Raw genomic sequence first — 19,029 nt, forward strand, 5'->3', positions numbered from 1 at the left:
CAATCCTGATTTGTTTACACTTCGTATTCTTGTTATTTCGAAATCAAATATCAAAACCATGTTACTTATAAACAATAAGATCATTATTACCGTTTTATAAGAAGTGGACGAAAATGTATTCATTATATATAATGTATACACTGAATAGTTTAAAAAACAAAGGAATTTATAAGATAATATTTAAGTATTCACAATGAAGCAAATGAACATTAAAATCATGAATATCAATAGACATATTCAATTAAATTTAACAAATTTTGAGTATGAAATGTTGTATAAATTGGCCCCTAAACCCGAATGCATTTTAACAACATCTTAGTAAAATTCAAAGTCTCTATAAATCGCGATCATATAATCAACTTTATGAAAATTATATTTTCAGATTTCCTAGCCATGAATTTGAAAACGCCATTTAAGTGTTATAAGCAATCAAATTGCCAGTATTAATATTAATATTCATAATGAATTCCATTAACCCCATTGTAGAATTATCTAGTATATTCAACATGTGGGATTACTTCAATTTAATGAGAGAATGATTGTCATGCAAAGGTGTCAAGTGTTTGAATTCATTAGCCAAAATTTGTAAAATATTTAGGTTTTCATTTTCAAATAGGGGTGACTAGAATGAACAATGGAGTAAGAGCGTGGAAAAGTATAAATCAGGTTAGGAGTTTATGTGTTTGTAAACGTGCGTGCGAATAGTCATGTACGTGGTTTTAAGTGTAAATAGATCGATTTATAAAGGCGTTTTTTGCATGATTTTTACTTCACGTTAAGATGGTGATGATACTAGCAAAGATGATTATAAATGGGCTGTTGATACATTTTCAAACGATACGTATATATAATTTAAGACGTGCTGTCACCGACCACGAATAGAAACTGACGCTCTCGATGGATAAATAAAGTTTCAAAAACTTTTCTATTAAGGCCGCCCTCAACGTCCAAATATATAATAAACTTAGCAGAAGGCTTTATTTGGCCATATTTAAACCATTCATTCATAACCAACCTTGTTTTGGCAGCATGTTAATAAAACAAACAAATAACAGTAATAATAATTAAAATTTCAATCATCCTGTCATCATATTTATCACGTTTACTTGTTTACTTCTTATAGGGCCGGCTTACTAGGGGCAAACTGTGCAGGGCAACATTCATTGTTGAAACATATTATGTAACTGAACGGTTCTACATATTGTACACGTACATAAAATCAAACAATTATGCTTGCAGAATTTTAACAAACTGAACAAAACCACTCTCATTAAAACCACTAACTACATTTTAATGTGGTGTATGTTGTTCCATAATTATCTAAAATAAAAATGCTCCTTTCGGTGGGCTTTGATGTGATTTTATGCTATAAAAAATGTCGTATTCTAAAGTTATAAGTTAATTATTTTATTGTATTAATAATGATAATAATTGGTACAACTGCTTGTGGTTGAAAAGTATATACGAGTTGTAATTAGCTTTTCTCTCATTCATTCCTTAAATATTCCAAATTAATGGCAAAATACAAAAAAAAGTATAATAAAACATGTTTATTACACTGTATGTTGCATCATTTTTGCATAGAATGTTTATTATGTCCAGGTGCATAAATAAAAGAATACAATTACTCATCTAGAACATTATTTATAAATCATCTGTCGTCTCATACAAAATTACAGTTTAAACAAAAACATTTCAACAATGAAAATAAAGAAGAGTTTGAGGGCGCTTTTCAAATTATTTGGGCGTTATCGGGACAGACTAAACAATTTTTTTTTCTAATTTCGTTTTATAATTCACAATTATTAGTTATCTAAAGTCTTATAAGTTATGTGTGTTATTATAGTATACTTGCTCCTTGTGTGCGCAAATGTCGTGCTATCTTTTTAGATAGAATAATATCCATGGTATAAAAGGCAGTTTTTATGGTCATGTGAAATCAATGTATGATCATGTCCTACCAAATCATTCATGGTTGTTGAAGGGAGGTGTTTGACGTTCACGTCATTACAACAATTTATGAAATAATTATGTATCTATACATCGGATACTAAAATACAAAAACTATAACATGCATAGGCCGAAATGAGGAATCTTTAAAATATATATTTCATCATATTATGTTTATGAGGGATTTTGTTCAATTAAAGGATTCATAATATAAATTGTAAGGTCGTTTATTAATCGGGTGGGGTTTTAATCAGACAGATAGCGATCATAAGATTTGTAATATCTTTTGTTGCAGTGATTATAACAACTGCATACATCGACCACTACAATTCAACATTTCCATCGTTTATTCAATCAACCTCCTCATAATGACAAACGATTTGAAAAGGGGCTTAACGAGTATTTGGTATTGAAATTTAACGTAACATCAGTGACAATTACACTCAATCAAATCAAGACTATTTCGCGTGCACATCTTTGTACAACGCACGATGATCATTAATCGCCAGCATTACCAATCGACAATTCTATTCATTGATGATATACACGTTACGTTTCGTCTAAATCACTGCCTCAAACATCTTCCACCGATCGCTTTGTCGGTCCGTCATTAGGCCTAAAGCAATAGCTTTCGTAATTTTTAAACATATAACCCATCATTGAACATTTGCATACTGGTTTTTCATATTGATTTAGTCATTGTAGTGGCGTGCATAACTGACTAGGCCGCCTCTTTGCCAGTCATATAAACCCTCCGCATTAATTAATCAATTAGGCTAAATCATGCTATGAATTTACAGACAAATTTGTGTATGCGAATTTCCTTTCTGCTGTATATAGATTTAATGTAAACGTATCATCATCATTATACATACATAAGCATCTGCTTGTCCAATATTAGTCATACAACATTTCATGCGAAATTCTGCCAGAAACTATTTTTATTAAGATACTTTGTCACCGGTTTTAGAACATTGTTCAAATTTCCAAAAGCGATTATGACGACAAACTGATTCAACACTGATTCGTGATTGTAAATTACTAATAGTCCTAATCACTGTATGTAGTCCTATCACTAAAATGTTCTGAAACTTGTCAACACATGCTTTACAAATATAGGCATATTATTTATTGTTTTGGCGCATAAATAAACAACAAATGAATAATGTATGCTTGGGGTTCTAATGAAAATTTGTCCGATATTTTGTAATGTTACTGAATTTTTTTAAAACAAATCACAAATTAACAAACTTTTCAATCAACATACCATTTCCATCAACCATTCTGCTGATTGGAGTTGACTTTGCACATTTTTACGGATGTGTAGGCCTATGTTGTAAGTAACAAACACTGAGCACACAAAAGTTAAGATCATTTATTGGCAAACAAATTGTTATAAACAAAGCCAGGGACAATTCACAGTGAATTAGTATAGTGCTTTTTAATTTGAATTTGGAAAGTAGAACCAAATGTGATGCAATGCAATATAATACTGTGATATATTATATATATATTCAAAATATGTTATTTATTGAGTTTTTATTTTAGTACTTAAGTCAGATTCTGTAATGTTAATAAAAACAATTAAGCATTATGGTTATTTTTGTTAATCAAAATAGAATTTTTTAAACATTAATATAGACAGTATCATAGCAAGACAATACCAGCGACAACAACAGATATAACGGATTCTGATACCGATATGCTACCAGTTTCAGTTAAGTGAAACTATCAATAGCGTATTCAATCAATTGTGAAACGTCCATAGTCCTCAGTCATATCCAATTGCATGGTGTAGTTGTAATATTAATAACGATAATACAACATATTCAATAGGTAGTTTGATTCTAAGCTACAGCACGTCGATATTTTTACAAGATACATGAACAAAAACAGGACAGATCTGTAAATTAAAATGCTCGAAACAACAAAGTATACATTTTAAAAGTGTATGGATACAAAAATCGTCTAATTTACTTACAACCAACAATTTAAAAGCAGTATCAACTATAAACAGCTAGAAACATTAGGCCTATTAATTCACAAATAAGAAAAATGTCCATATATAGCATTTGGTTAAAATAATGGTATGATTGGATGCATGTATGCCAACTATTTCAAACAAACCCAAACTCAAAACCATATTTTATTTCCAAACTCAATAACCCTCCATTCGTTCAAACTGAAGACAATAAGATTCAATAGATTGAATGTCATCACTTATACATAATATAATATAGGTTATATAGAAATTAAAATATGAGGGCTGGTTTAACGACTTTTTTTTTAATAAATAAAAATATTGTTCAAAGTATATGACAATGAACCCTACATCATCAAACAAATAATGTCGGCCTTTACAATGAATACACATGTCTCCTTAAATTATATAGGCATGTCTACAGTATAACACAACCAATACGACATGTGGTGTCTCAAATAACACCAGTATAAGTACCGTAAGTAAATTTTATATAAAGATGGTACGGTATACTATTAACACACCATAAAGAACAAGTCCTTTGGTACAAATATTTGGAAAAACACATTTGGTATCTTATTCGTATAATTCTACTTATGTTATACAGGTTTGGTTATTAACATGAAATAAATATAATGTATTAAGAGCTATACGTCAGATTGATAATGAGTTCTATGAGAGATGTAGTGTGTAGTGTAAATACGTTATTTGTCACTCTCATAACATAACATAACATAAACAATAAAAAAAACAATGTCTTTTGTCTAACTCTACATCATCTCAGTATTTGGGAACAAAAGTGGTCGTCGTTCTCTCCTAAGCCTCAGTCACACTAGTAGGCTAATTATCAATCTATTAAAATCATCTACTAACATGAGATTACATATACTTGCAGATTTGTCGTTTTAGAGTAGAAGGCCAAAACACGCTTGTTAAACCAGGGAGTTGACTCCCTGGTTAGACCTATATATATATAGTATGATAAGTGCTAAATTAAATTTCATAATATATGTTATATCAGTACCCTAAGTATCCACCATCCATTTATTATTGTATGCCTAAATTCAAATGGTAAATAAAAATCTGTTTTGTGTGCGTTTTATAATAGTGGGCAATACAAGCACAGCTCCTGAACTCATTTGATCATACTTACGACTCAATAATTCACTGATGTCAATGTTACCATTTTAGTAGCTGAAAAGGTAACGTTGATCGTAAATTAATTTCAAGTTGTGAGTTACAATTTACAGTAACTGCATGTCAATTTCAAACATTAATTCAGCATCCAAGTTTTTAAAACGATGAATCGACACAAATTTAAGTGATAATGAAAGTACGTGTTCTTATAATCGGTAATTCAAATTGGCATATGCCACAATAGCGTAAAAAAACTCGGCGCTTCTAATTAAGTAAAAAAAAGAAGGGGTTTTTTTTGTAAATTTATTCGACCGTAGGGTGCGGATATGTCATCTAATTCTGAGTTTTAAATTAACCCCAGCTCCTATGTTACACTTGACAGATAGCGGGATGACCGGAATAATTTCTTCGGTTAAATTGTTGTTTTATGGAGCCAATGCTAAGTTCAGAATGTCCTCCATCGTTGGAGATTCTCGTCAGTTGTGTATTGAATTGAGTAAAATAATTCATTAAAAAAATAGTACTGCAGAGTAAAATAAAATTAATCATTAATTTAATTATACGTGTGGTAATGCTATTTTTTAGTACTGTATCACATGGTGAGTATGTTTAGAACTCCTGCCTAAATAACTTTATCGCAATACGATAACACGATTATAACATATTGTAGTTCCCATCGTCTGTTACTGAGAACAATAGATATTAATACATTTATGTACAGTAATTGCTTATTCACAAGCCATTGCATGTACAATATGGTATACAATACAAAGCTGTGTGGAATTAAATTTATTAATGTAAAAATAGGCATATTATAAAATAACCCTTGGAATATTTATATTGTTGAGATCTAGACGATTTTCTTCGGAGTTGTAATAATATGGCATAGAACTGCATGTATCTCATAATATGAATACTGTATATATAACCAATTCAAATTGGTTATGTAGTACAGTATGTTGTTTTATTTTTTCTAGAAAAAAAATGGTTATCGGTCATTCACTCCGGATGATAGCGAACAGACTAACCGAATATAAATATGCAAATCTTGCCGATGTTTTCGCCATTTTATAGGCCTTTACTTCAGCTTTCAGTTGAATTGCTCGATTTTGTAGCGATAGTTTGTAGAATACGATGTCATTGAATCGTTGTACCACTGAAACAACTACAGTAATTTCTCTCTCTTTCACACAAATACTCGAAAATAATAATTCTAAGACATTTCAATTAGATGGATTTGAACGTTTAATAACAATAATAAAATATTCTGAAATATAACAAATATTATATATTATTTACACTGTACATAACAATTTGGGATAAAACAAAAAGAAGGAATCTTCCAAATATGATTCAATTATCATAATTATCTTTTCCTATAAACAGATCATAAATATTTTTCATAAAACAGAACAATAACATACATAGCGAGCACGTCGTCGGCCTACGAGCTCTATAATTCAATAGCCGAGTGTTACCGATTTAGTTGAATCATAAATTTGTTATAGCAACGCCGCAATAAGCACGAACTGATAAATCATCTGAGTGGCGACATATTTATTACCAGTAACGGAACATGATAAAGTTAAAGCAATATATCAACGACAAATTGATGGTCTATCAACCATGCTCAATATGCTATTTACTTGTCGATTTTGAGATATATATTCTCTATCGTATTAGCGATATTCTTTTTGTTTTGTTTAGACTACAGTACAATCAATCATTTTTGTTAAGATCTAGCATTGACTAACCGTCAAACAAAACGTATTTAAGTTAAATTATTACATGGATTATTCACTACCGATCAGCTTAATGCAAACAATAAGCTAAGATACCGATGTATATTTAGGATATACACAGGGAATAACTTATAATACATGTAAAACAATAAATCAACTTAACAAGAAAAATAACAACACTTGAACGTTTGGCAATTCGTTAGCAAATTAAGACATATTTAGATTTTAAAATAACAAAATTACAATTCAAGATAGATCAATTATTTCAAGAACTTTAACAAATAAGAAAATTCTTATTTTGAGTTGGCAATGGTTTAATAAAAACATGATTTATAAAGTTTATAAATGTTTTTTAATGCGGTGTTCCTGTTGCAAATCGTGTTTTTAAATCATGTAGAGCGTATGGCGAGTAATAAGCACCGGCTGGCAACGTAGGAATAGCGCCGATTGGTGCTGCAAGTGAACCCCTGTAAGGGTGATACCGGACTGGGCTTAACGGTGAAGCATGTCCTGGTTTAGTAAGTCCAAGAGGTGTTGCAGATGGATGATATTGCATATAATAAGCTCCTAGTTGTGCGCTCAATGATGCAGCAAGTGGTGAACTCGGCGTTGTTTCGTTTGTATGTGAACGAAGATGTTGTAGAAGTTCTTCACTGCTTGCAAAACGCTTGCCACAGCTTGTTGCACCAGACACCCAATTACAAACATGATCACCCAAAGAAGCGTGAAGTCCTTGGTGAGGTGCGTATAAGTATGATGTTGCACTTGATGAAATACTTGTAGGTAATGGATAAGCTGGTAAAGCACCACCAAACGGTAAGGCTACAGGTATAGCTCCACTAAGTCCAACACCGATTGGGTCATGACGACACTGGGTACAAGAAGAAGAGTTTATTTGTGGTGTTTGTTGACAATTTGTACAATATGGATCTCTACAGATTGGCATCAGTGTGGTAGCTCCGTCAGCTGTTTTAACGCGGGCGTAAGCTGCTGCGTATGGCGATGCAGGTGAAACATGCCCTTCGTGGTGATGTTTGTGTGCCGACAGTGGGTCGCACGGAATGTGTCCAACAATTTGAGAGTGGCAACCGCACGGTGCTACAGCAGCGGTTGGTGAAAGGTGCCCATGTTTGTAAGAAATGTGACTAGATGTAGACAATGCTGATAATGGGGTTGTTACAGTTTTTAATAGTCCTTCTCTTGATGCATCACAACCGCTGTGAGAATGTTCTTTATCTGGGGTTGAGTGACTTGATGGAATAGGCGAAATAGCCTTTGGTTTTAGTGTAGGTGAAATCGAACTGCTACGAATAGCTTTTGGTTCGCTTAAGGTTGGAGAAGATGTACTTTTTCGATGAGTAGGTGTGGGGAATCCAATTTTTAGAATAGTAGCATCTCCTTCACGTTTTTCCGATTGCTTGTACGGTTTAAACGACGAGCATTTATCATCCATCCCTGCAGTAGGTTTTTCCGGTGAGCTTTTTCCATTTTGAGGTTCAAAAACGGACTTGTTTTCAGCATTATGTGGTGGATCTGGTTTACCAATGCTACTGCAAGTTTGTGCTAACAATGCGAGTGGACTCTTCTTTGCATCAAGCTAAAATAGAAAATAATAAAATGGTAAATAAAACAGCTTGTACACATAAAAGTAAATTGGCTACGCTTCAAGTTAGTGACAGGATCACGTAGTTTTTTGGGAGTAATAAACGGCTTAAAAGAGAGTGACGAAAGCTACGGTTGACAGTTACAGTTTATATATAATATTGACAGTTAATAATTGCCATAAATAAAGAATAAGTCTCTATACTTCATTCAACACCGTTCTTAATCTTAGTACTAAAAAAAAAAAAAAACACCAAAATAGATGTTCAAGTTTTTAACACAAATGTTTTGTAACATATGTTCTTATGTAACTACTGAATACGTAGGCTAATACATGTTATTGTATTTTACAAAATGCAGCATAATAAACATAATAAAAGCTGGTCTAAGATTAGAAAGATAATATCTAACTTACAAGGCCTATCCATATGTTTGGATATTTATTCTCAATATGTTTTAAAATAATAAACAAAAATAGACTTACCGAAGGAAGAGGATCAAGTGGTTGTAAATACTCAGTATGCATGTAAGTTTGGGTACGAGTTGTAGATAACATATTCGAAACTAGCTTCATTTGGTTGGGTTTGATCGAACAAAATTTTAACACGATACGAACGCAACGATCTCTAGTAACAGAATGAGTTCTATACGGCCTGCCTGGCTGATTACACTACATCGACAGCCTTTCAATAACTGGTGATCTGATAGCGTTGGGCGTTTGAATGAGAATGCTTAGTCCGTTGAAAGCCACACAAGCCCTCCTCTACGTATGCCGCCCTTCTAGACAACAGACAGAAACACAAATTTGCCGACAACACTTCAAGTCAAACACTGAATTTACGGCAGGAGATGAAGAAATTTGCCGCAAGCCAATCAGCAATCGGCTTAGCGAGCATATCGCGGTGTGATTGGCTGCTATCACGCTGTAGCTGTCACGGGCTGAAAATGATTGATGCCCATTGACAAGAGCTGTCGAAACGCAGCCAATCAGCGATTAGCTTTGAAACAGGCGTTGGCATCTGGCCAGTCGTGAAAGCCAGACTATAATCCATCAACTTCATGTCAACCTTGTCAATTTCGGCTGATTTATGTCGGGTTTTTGTTGTTGATAACATGGCCTGAGTAATTTGAAAAACGGCATTTGAAAAGGGCTATGATTCTCAGAGATAAATCGTTCTCATAATCGCAATTAAAGAGTAACAACAAAGGGCGCCGCTCACGGTTTGAATGACAAGACTGTAGTTGTTGGTAGCTAGTATTTCTGTAGATGGAGCTCTCGAAGGTCAGACGGCCTTTGTACTAGCTTCACTCTAGTCTTCCAGGTCGGGGGTATTGAGTTGAGCTGTCGGAGGACTTCAAAGGGACAACTTGCTGTGGCAATACTTTGCCTGTTATCAATCAATCAATCGGGAGCTGGATGTAGAGTGCACAAGATTGACAGGACGTGGAAGGAGATGACAAGCACAGTGTGACGGATAATGAAAATTAGCGGTAACTTCAAAGCAATACTGCTTGAGCTAAAATGTTGTTCAAAGCGATAAGTGCCAGTGGGTAGATTTTTTATATCGCTGGCGGTCCAATACTAAAAGATAAAACAATCCAAAGCTGAAGTGTTGGAGACGACAGGCCGTAAACATAAAAACCTCCTGTTTAACTAGGACAATCATATTTGTGGCCACACAAAATGACAGTGAGAAAGAGCGGCGTATTTCATAACACAGCACCATATCGCCTAAAATCAGACAAAATGTAATAGATTTATTTTTAAATTACCACCGGTGATTAATAGTTATAATAGAACTTGACCACAATTTACGATGGTGGTCCACAAATAATCCATCAGTATGATATTAAATACATAATGTTTTCAACAACACAATATGTTATGTTGTTAGACAACAATGTTTTAAATTACTTATGTAAATTGTTGCATACGGGTTACCGACATTGGCGTTATGATCATGCTCTGATTGATTACAAATTCATTGATCAATATTGTTAATTTTCGTTTTCGTGTATTTCTGCCGACAAATAATTAGAAACCTATTATTAGAATAACCGATTGTTAATCGATTATTTCTTCTTGGCAATATAGTATGAAATAATAATATAACAAATATTTTAATCAATATCACCCATAACTATACTATCATGCCCTTAGGTAAGCCGATCATTCTTGTGAAAAAAATAATTCTCGTGACAAACCATAAATTGACTTGCGTTTTTCCAATTATTAAAACTTATGTGAAAGCGCAGGTTTGGAAATCTATTTGGCTTTAATGTACTGCGATGGCAATGCACAATGATAGGGCGGATTATAATCTAGTCTAACTGATTCTAACCACTCACTCACTGCTTGATTTAATTTAAACCTTAATTAGTAGAGAATTTCTAAGAGAAGATGACACATCAATATAGATAACAAATACTATATACTTTCATATATGATAACTAGAAACTTTCATATTCCCATTACATTGCATAATAGGAAGATCCGAGACTGACACATCCAATGATAATGAAAAATACTAAATATTTTATATTAAACAGAATGCATATAACATATTTCTATTACCGGTTATTATTAATGTTGTCACTTTCGCGACTGGCTAGTTTAAACACTTATTTGCTACAGGTAACGACAGATGGAATTTTGGTTAATTATTGGCGCTTTAAATTCCTCTGTGGATGCAATTTCTCTAGGCCCTGTTTGGTGACTTCCTCCCATGAGAAGCTCAAGACGCACAGCGTACATGTGCTTGAGAGCCTGTGACTTAGCGATATGACTTTCCTAAAGGACATGCTTAGAAAAAAATCATGATGAACGTAGGCTTAGCATAAAATAAAACGAGGTAAACCGAATCTGTCGACACCATTCAAAAATTAAATACTCATGTATGACGATAATTACTAAAAACAACACTGTAAAAATCTGAGATAAGAGTTTATTGGTTGTGATTAGTCTGCGACGTTATTCAATTATACTACACTTTGAATTTCCGTCGCACATCTTAGATTTCGCATAAAAAAAAACACATTAAATTTACCAAAATGACCCGTTACGCTAACCGGTTTATTAAAAGAATAATCATAAATATATTTGACACGTTCATTAAAATTTAATTATTTCCATTTTTTTTTTAAAATATAAAATATGACTTTGCAAATGACTATACCTTACTACTAAATAATTATGTGATTTCATACGTATCCCCTTGGTGCAATGGTAGCAGGGGACACAGAACGATGTGGACGTGTCGCGGTCACGAACACAACAAATAACTCCATACTCTACTTGAATGTTTCCAACTTAATTTATTTTCAATCTATAAGTAACGGAGAACTTGAAATAAAGTTTACAGAAGGATTAAAGATGTATTGTCCCCCAAAATCATGAAAAATAAAGATTTTTAAAATCGGACTTTGAATAGGCCATTTTGCAGTTTTAATGAAGTTGTTCACTTCCATAAGAAAAAAAACGGGGGGAAAAATTATTTCACCTATAAAAAGACAAAATAAACAGTTAAATTACCCAAAAACTCATTGTCTTCCAGACAATTTGACCATTTTTTGCTTTAAATTACATTTTTCTCAGGTAAATAAATTTTTTTCAGACCCAATTTTTTGTGAGAGTGAATAACTATTATGTGACATTAAAATAACATATTCAACAAAAAAATTTAAAAAAATATTTGTTTAGGGGGACAATATATCTTTAAACAAACTTATAAGAAATTAAATAGTTTGATTGCATTTACAGTAACTTTTATTTTTAGATTGCAAAATAATATTTACTTTTGAAACACCAGAATTTCGACGATCGAAAGTCTACGTTTTTTTTAACTAGTTGAAAAATTATACAAAATAGCACTAGTAGCTATGACAATCAATTTACGAGACATTCAATCAAAAGTACATAAAGTAAATGATATAATGATCGGGAAGAAAAACCTTTTTTTAATTAAGAGGACAAATCAATTCATAACAGTACACTAAATTTGAAGTCGCACTAAAATGGATCGTTCGGGGCATGTGTCAGCTTCGGGTAAATTTTAAAATCAATTAATCTTCGTTTTTGTCAGCTGTCAAAAACTCTAGAAAACAAGAACACATTTCCTCAATGCTAAAGTGCTCGGGGAATCGGCAAAATTCGAATGATTTTTATCGCTATGCACGCAAAGAAATATTGATAAGCTTTATTAAAAATGTACATATGTAGTGTCATGACATATGTCTAAACATATCAATATCATGCTCATGAATACGATAAACTAATTTTCCGCCTATCACAGAGTGTTCTATTTCATTCAAAAACATTTTTTTTTCATTTTTATGTCAATATTGAATGTTAAATGGCCAAATTATTTCATTTTGAAAATGTAAGTGATTTGAATAAATAAGTAGTAGTATATATTTTCTCTGGATAACTGTTGAAAATCACCATTGCAATTCGTTATTCGTTATTTATTGAATTGGTGAATGACAAATGTTTAGAGCCACGTATACGAACAATGGTACATTTTATCATGTTGATTAATGCCAAAGGCTTTTCTTATGGAAGCCTTTCTTTTCATTCATATGTCGTTGAAATGTAGATTTGGCAATAAAGGAACGAGAATTAAAACATTAGGGTTATATCTTAGGAGCCCTTTCCTCTCTATTGTACATATTTCGTTCCACTCTTCACTAGGCCTAGTATATGTTTTTTTTTGTACTGTGTACTGTTGTATTGCCGTCAAGGCCAATACTTAATAATCACGATTAAAGGTAAATTTGTATATATTCCTCAACCACGTCTCCTTCCACGATGTTTTGTTCTTGTTGGGCGGAAGTTGGATTTGTTTCAGGTTTATAAATCTGTTGGGTGTTTGCTAATAAATTCTTCTGGAAAAGCTGTTAAGTTAATGGTCAGATATGCAGCTAATAAATTACTATGTAGTACTTTTTTAGCTTTGGCGATAAACAACGTTTCAGACATTTTGATGAGGCGACATTATTAACGTACTTGCCTGTGTATTTTCACCGAAATTAACAGCTGTTTTTATGCAAAGTCATGTGTTCGCGTAGGAAGAGAGCGCTTGCCGATTTCAGTTCTCTTTTCTTGTGTTTTATGAGTTTCTCTGTTGAGTAAAATAAAAGCAAAATGTGTATGTTTCGTGAAAGCCAGTTTTAACCGACTAGACCTCAAATACGGCCGCCTGAAACGACAGGGCGACGACAGCGCTGACTAGGCCAACATGGGAATAGGGAAAGCAGCTGGTGTTAAGATTAACAAGACGAGAAAATCATCTTCAATTTACTGTATTCTATTTGGCGCTAAGCAATTTCGACTGCTGCTCACACACGCTGCGTAATAACATCGTACTGTGTTTCCATCAAATTCTCTAATTTGGATTCAATTTACAGATTTATTTCAGGTTTGAGGAAATGGAAATTGTCTGATGGAATGTATTTTGAAATATTTGACTTTTCTGTCCCCACAAGAAGTTGCTAAATCTACTAAACATGCTAGCACTTCCAAAGCTCCGTAATTAGGCGTAGTAGAGGATATTGCCAAAGCCGCGTTGAACACACACGCACGTCAATCACACAAGCTAAGCTAACAGTCTGCTTTATAGATAAGCCACAACTAGTTAATTGCTCACAATGGCCGGTGACTTCAAAGAACGAATTAGGACTTTGTCCTCACTTAAAAAATACCGCCTTCTATTTCTTTCCTCTATAGACAGCTCGCCTTTTGAAAAATATCTTAATTCAACTCAGTGTACTTTCGTATTGAACACTATTAGCATAATCATTTGCCATTCTTTTGCTGATAATCCCTACTAACGAAGAAGCCGACTTCTTCCTCGCTAAGCCAAGCAAGGCGAGATGCCAGTCAACTGCAGGCTAACATTATCGCTAGATTGAAGGGTGGTAAGGTCTTTTGTAAGTAGACAGCCAGGGCTCAGCAGGGTCCCTTTGAAGTCGACCGCCTCAAGTCCTCAATTAAACCCCGTAACTCGCTGAGTAAATCAACTGGCCTGTAAATGACAGCTTAAAGAACTGCTTATTAGCCCCGACCGCCTCCTCTATTTATATTGCCCGATGGAGCGCGGTGGGCCATGATAATGCGTTATGACAGGCCTAAAACTAGAACTCTTTGATTAAGCCGCTACTTGGTATGGTGCTGATCTAAACCCGACTGAGCGACAAACCAGCTATTGCATAGCAATTGTTACGCTTTCACATCAACCAGTGAAACAACAAGAAAGTTCACGGGTAAACGAATAATTTTTGATAAATTGCTTTTGAGAAGTATGAATGATTTCTTTTTACCGACTTGGGATTGAATTATTGCCTGTCGTAGTTGTAATATATTATCAACAGCATGGTGTGTTTTTCTCTAACCCTGTTGATTTCCCCTCGTGGGAAAACTGTGATGAATTTGTAAACAATTTAAAATAAGATTTCGATTGAAATTATGTCGTCTGTCTGTCGTCAGTCATTCTTGTCAATCTCTAAGGTTCGATAAAACATTTATCGGAAATGACTTCTAACTTATTAGACATTTAAATCATTTTTATTTCTTAACCTTTAAATAATCTTCTAAAAATGAAACAAATAATAAAACTTCATTATTATTATGTCAATAATAATTGCAATCAGTATGTTGATAGCTATGGATGGCCAATCGTGATGTAAGCTATGAATATGAATACTTAAATTACATTCAGATACCAATAATGTTATTTTTTAGTAAATAAATTGAGTAGGCCTATCAACGCATCCTTTGTGCATTTCTATTATCCGGTAAATCCAGGCTAATAAACCAATGTTAATTTTCTAAAAATCTCAAAAGAACATTCATCACGATTAGTAATGTAAAGCTGTGAAGCCGGATAAAAATAGATTTAGGCCTACTGGTTTTTATTATTATCATTCATATGAGTGTACCGGTAGTTTGTGTACACTGAAACATTAATAATTATTTCAATTATCCACTTGAAATATTTATTATCTTCAAATGTTATTTTAATGAATGGATGCAGGATTTATTTATATTCAAATGCAGATACTTAAATTAACAACCAACCAACCAACCAAGAGAGTCCCCTTTTTTATTGAACCCAACTGTAATTGCAGGATCACTTTAATGTTATTGGGTAAGTGCTTACAGAATGTCTATACCAATGGAAATAAATTGGAAGCTATTATAATTAATATATTGTATTGTTCGAGCGCACAAGGCCAATGAATTAAAGACAGAATATTAAAGTGAACATTCATTATTAATTACAATACTTAATGGAAGAGAACATCAAGTCTTAGTTGGATACATCTAGGCTATTTCTAGCCTAAGTAAGTATTAGTATTGTTGACAACCAGGATCTGTTTGTTGAGAAGTGTACGAAGAAAGGAAAGAACAACAATCAACAATACCAGGCGGAACAGACCAAATCAGTAAGTGCAACCTCGAAGAAATGTTAGCCTCCTGCCTATTTTTGTAGGGGCCCAATTCAGTTTTCTTCAGGCCTCAAAAAGACAATTATTTAAATTCGTTTAAATTGTGTCAAGGAAGGTGTGAACGTAAAGACAAAAATCCATCATTGTAAAAAAATGTTTGAGTGTACCGCCGATGGTTCCAATTCTTACAACAAAACAATACTCATGTCCTAACTATTGTCTTATTAATAGGCCCATCACGTAGCTGTGTTTGTTTCCATTCAAAATGCCAATCATGTTTAGACTAGCTTTGTCTTTTTCTATGGTACTTTAGGATGGAGTTTCGGGGGTTTCTGTGACGCATAGCTCTAATTAATAAAAATTCGGACATGCCCAACTTCAGCTCTCATGCCCAGGGACCGGTAAGTCAAATTTGCTTCATCAAATCATAAAATATGAACTTAAAAAAGAAATAATAACTCGTGAGTTTTTCCATATTCTCGCTGTTAGTAAATCTTATTTTTGCTGATTTTAATCTCAATTTTGTTTTAAATTCAGTTTATTCTATCAATTCCCCGCAATTCATAAACAGGCCACTGTCATTGTTACTATATAAAAATAACCTTTTCTTTCTTTATAATTTGAAATTTAATTTTTGGAATCTTAATTCTCTTTTTTTTTTTTTCTTATTTCAGACGTAGTTTTAATGAAAAGTGCGAAAGTGCATTATTATTATTATTAGCCAATGTTGGTGGTATATGAAGATATTAATTATCCACACAATGTCGAAAGAACGCTTTCCACAATAAGTGAATTGCTTAAAATGTTTTGATATTTTTCTCAACACCTACAAAAATACAAGAGTCATCTTATTATTAATTCCTTTAGGCCTACTGGTTATATTTGGATTGCACAAAACATAGTTTTATAAATAAGTTTAAATTACCTTATATAAGATATAATGAAAGACAACATTTTTTGATAAAGTTTGTTCATTTTCTAGATTGAATTTTTTTCAGACATTGCTTTAGAAAATGTTCATATTCACATTAAAGAATTTAAAATAAAACAAAATTATAATTGAATTTATAGATCAAGTGTTCTTTACCTCGAAATTGAAAAAGGACGATGGACAAAAAACAGTTTGTAACAATAATTTAGTAGAAAACGAATTTCATATTCTATTACTTTTAATAATTTAAGAAAACAATTACTTATTATCTTTTTACTTCAAATTCTCTTCTGTTGAAAAATGTATTTTATTAATGTCAAGTAAAAAAGAAAATATACTATTTTAATCTTGCTAAGTTCATTTACTTTGATTAAAAAAGATAAAGCATTATTAACGCACACATAAGTTTTTGTGTGTTTTTTTTATATTATTATTTATATTGTTGAATTCGGGCTAATGACCTATGTAGATAATAAATGTCCTGCACTGTTCCTAGGTATCTGAGTGAAGCATGTTTGATAAGCATGCGTTACTTTCATGAATGTGATATGATGTAAGGAGATGCACATCTAATCATGGTGGATAAGATCTTTGTAAATTATATTTTGTTTAATAAATAAACTGTAATCACAGTTCCCATTGGAACATGTCATTGGCTAATTAGACGAGATTATCATTGGTAAATTAGTTATTCAATTCCCAATTTGTAAGCTGACGGCGTGATGAGATTTTATCCTATCGACCTGAACCGAATCATACATTTTCTCAAAGACTCGCCGCTAAGCCAGTGTGTACAAATGCATGTGTTTAGGTTATTAAACATGTAAGCCTTTTGATATCCCGTAACGCAATTCTCTGAGTTTTTATTACGTTTAAACAGTAATAAAATCATGGTAAAAAGTACGCATCCATTAGTGAGACAGTGTTGACTAACCTCTTTCGATACGACGAACCAGGTCGCGGTGGTGATTGCCGCCATACAATTGACCATGCGCTATTGTTCAATAGCTTATTGTTGTATACGATTTATTTTTTTCTTCTGAAAATAGATCTCACATGACTTTTTACCTACAGATTGAAACTAGGTCATACGTATCTAATTTTGACAATTATTAAAGACCCCTTCCCTGCAATTTTGGACGTTTTTTGGAAAATAATACATATATATCACTTTAAAAACATTAAACCATGTCATTCCTTGTCTTAAATGTACGTTTTATGGTAAATTATGATAAAAAGTGAGAAACAATGCACTACCTAAGTAGCTCGCGGCGATCGACCTCTCGTGGACGGTCTTAGGCCTAGCCTAGCTAGGCTTAGTTTTGTAGGCCTAGCTGGTAAACATCGGTAACGTACAAACATCGTACGCCAGCTATATACCTAGCCTGACGTTGTATAGTTGCTGCATTAATTGTCTTTCTATTTTTGCCAGACTCCGTTGATACAAATTGGGGAAAACCCGGTATTTTCGCTGAAAAGTTAGGAGTCTTCCATTTGTTTTGGTCTCACGATCGATCGAAAAGTGGGCGAATTACAGGTGAAAAACAAAAATATCAATCCGCGCGCAATGCATTTTGGGATTTATAGCGGGCCGCTATAATTATTAGAATCGACTTATTTTTCACATTTTTAACCGTTTAAAGACGAAAAAAGTTATCGCAATAGGACCATACAGTATTATTTTTACATTAAATATAGTTTGTGATCTTAAATTAGATCTAAAAAACGTAGGGAAGGGGGCTTTAATATAAATTATTTATTTCTGTTTCTTGGCGGCATTTAACCCGTATCTTGTCGGATACGTCGAATTTAGAAACCATAAGCCTATCTCATTTTTTGAGATTATTTTCCTGGGATCCAAGATTCCGTAATTCAATCGACCAAATCCACACAGTAATTAGGTATCATTGTTTCTACTTGCTCTATGCGTTTAATTGACAAGCAATGGAAATCAAAATTAATATATAAGTATTTTTGTATTTATTCAAATTCAATATAATTAATAAAACATAGGCCTAGTGGCTGAACAAATATAAAAATACAAATTCATTCATAACAATATATATATACAAAAAGGCAACCAATCATTCATACACAAAATCCATAACATTGAATATATCGACTTTCTAGCCTAACCGAATTTTGGAGAAATGCATTTCAAATTAGTAAATTAAAATGTCGAACACGATACGGAAGGTGATAGAATGGTAGAAATACCAGTTTAAATAATTATGACCACT

General features: G+C 32.9%; 2 protein-coding genes across 2 annotated transcripts in view; one reads left to right on the forward strand and one right to left on the reverse strand.

Annotated features, from left to right (window-relative positions):
• LOC144845333 (alpha-2-macroglobulin receptor-associated protein-like) overlaps positions 1–19,029 on the forward strand; it is a 149,536-nt gene that overhangs the window by 20,061 nt on the left and 110,446 nt on the right. The gene's annotated exons all lie outside the window — the stretch shown is intronic.
• On the reverse strand, positions 6,778–9,188 carry LOC144844756 (zinc finger protein 703-A-like). Its single transcript, XM_078701810.1, has 2 exons — positions 8,897–9,188; positions 6,778–8,407 (listed from the first exon to the last, which is right to left on the reverse strand). The coding sequence occupies exons 1-2, from the start codon at positions 8,984–8,986 to the stop codon at positions 7,163–7,165; spliced, it is 1,335 nt and encodes a 444-aa protein (XP_078557936.1). The 5' UTR covers positions 8,987–9,188; the 3' UTR covers positions 6,778–7,162.

Source organism: Antedon bifida, chromosome 6 (genome assembly GCF_963402885.1).
Source record: "Antedon bifida chromosome 6, ecAntBifi1.1, whole genome shotgun sequence".
Taxonomy (NCBI): Eukaryota; Metazoa; Echinodermata; class Crinoidea; order Comatulida; family Antedonidae; genus Antedon; species Antedon bifida.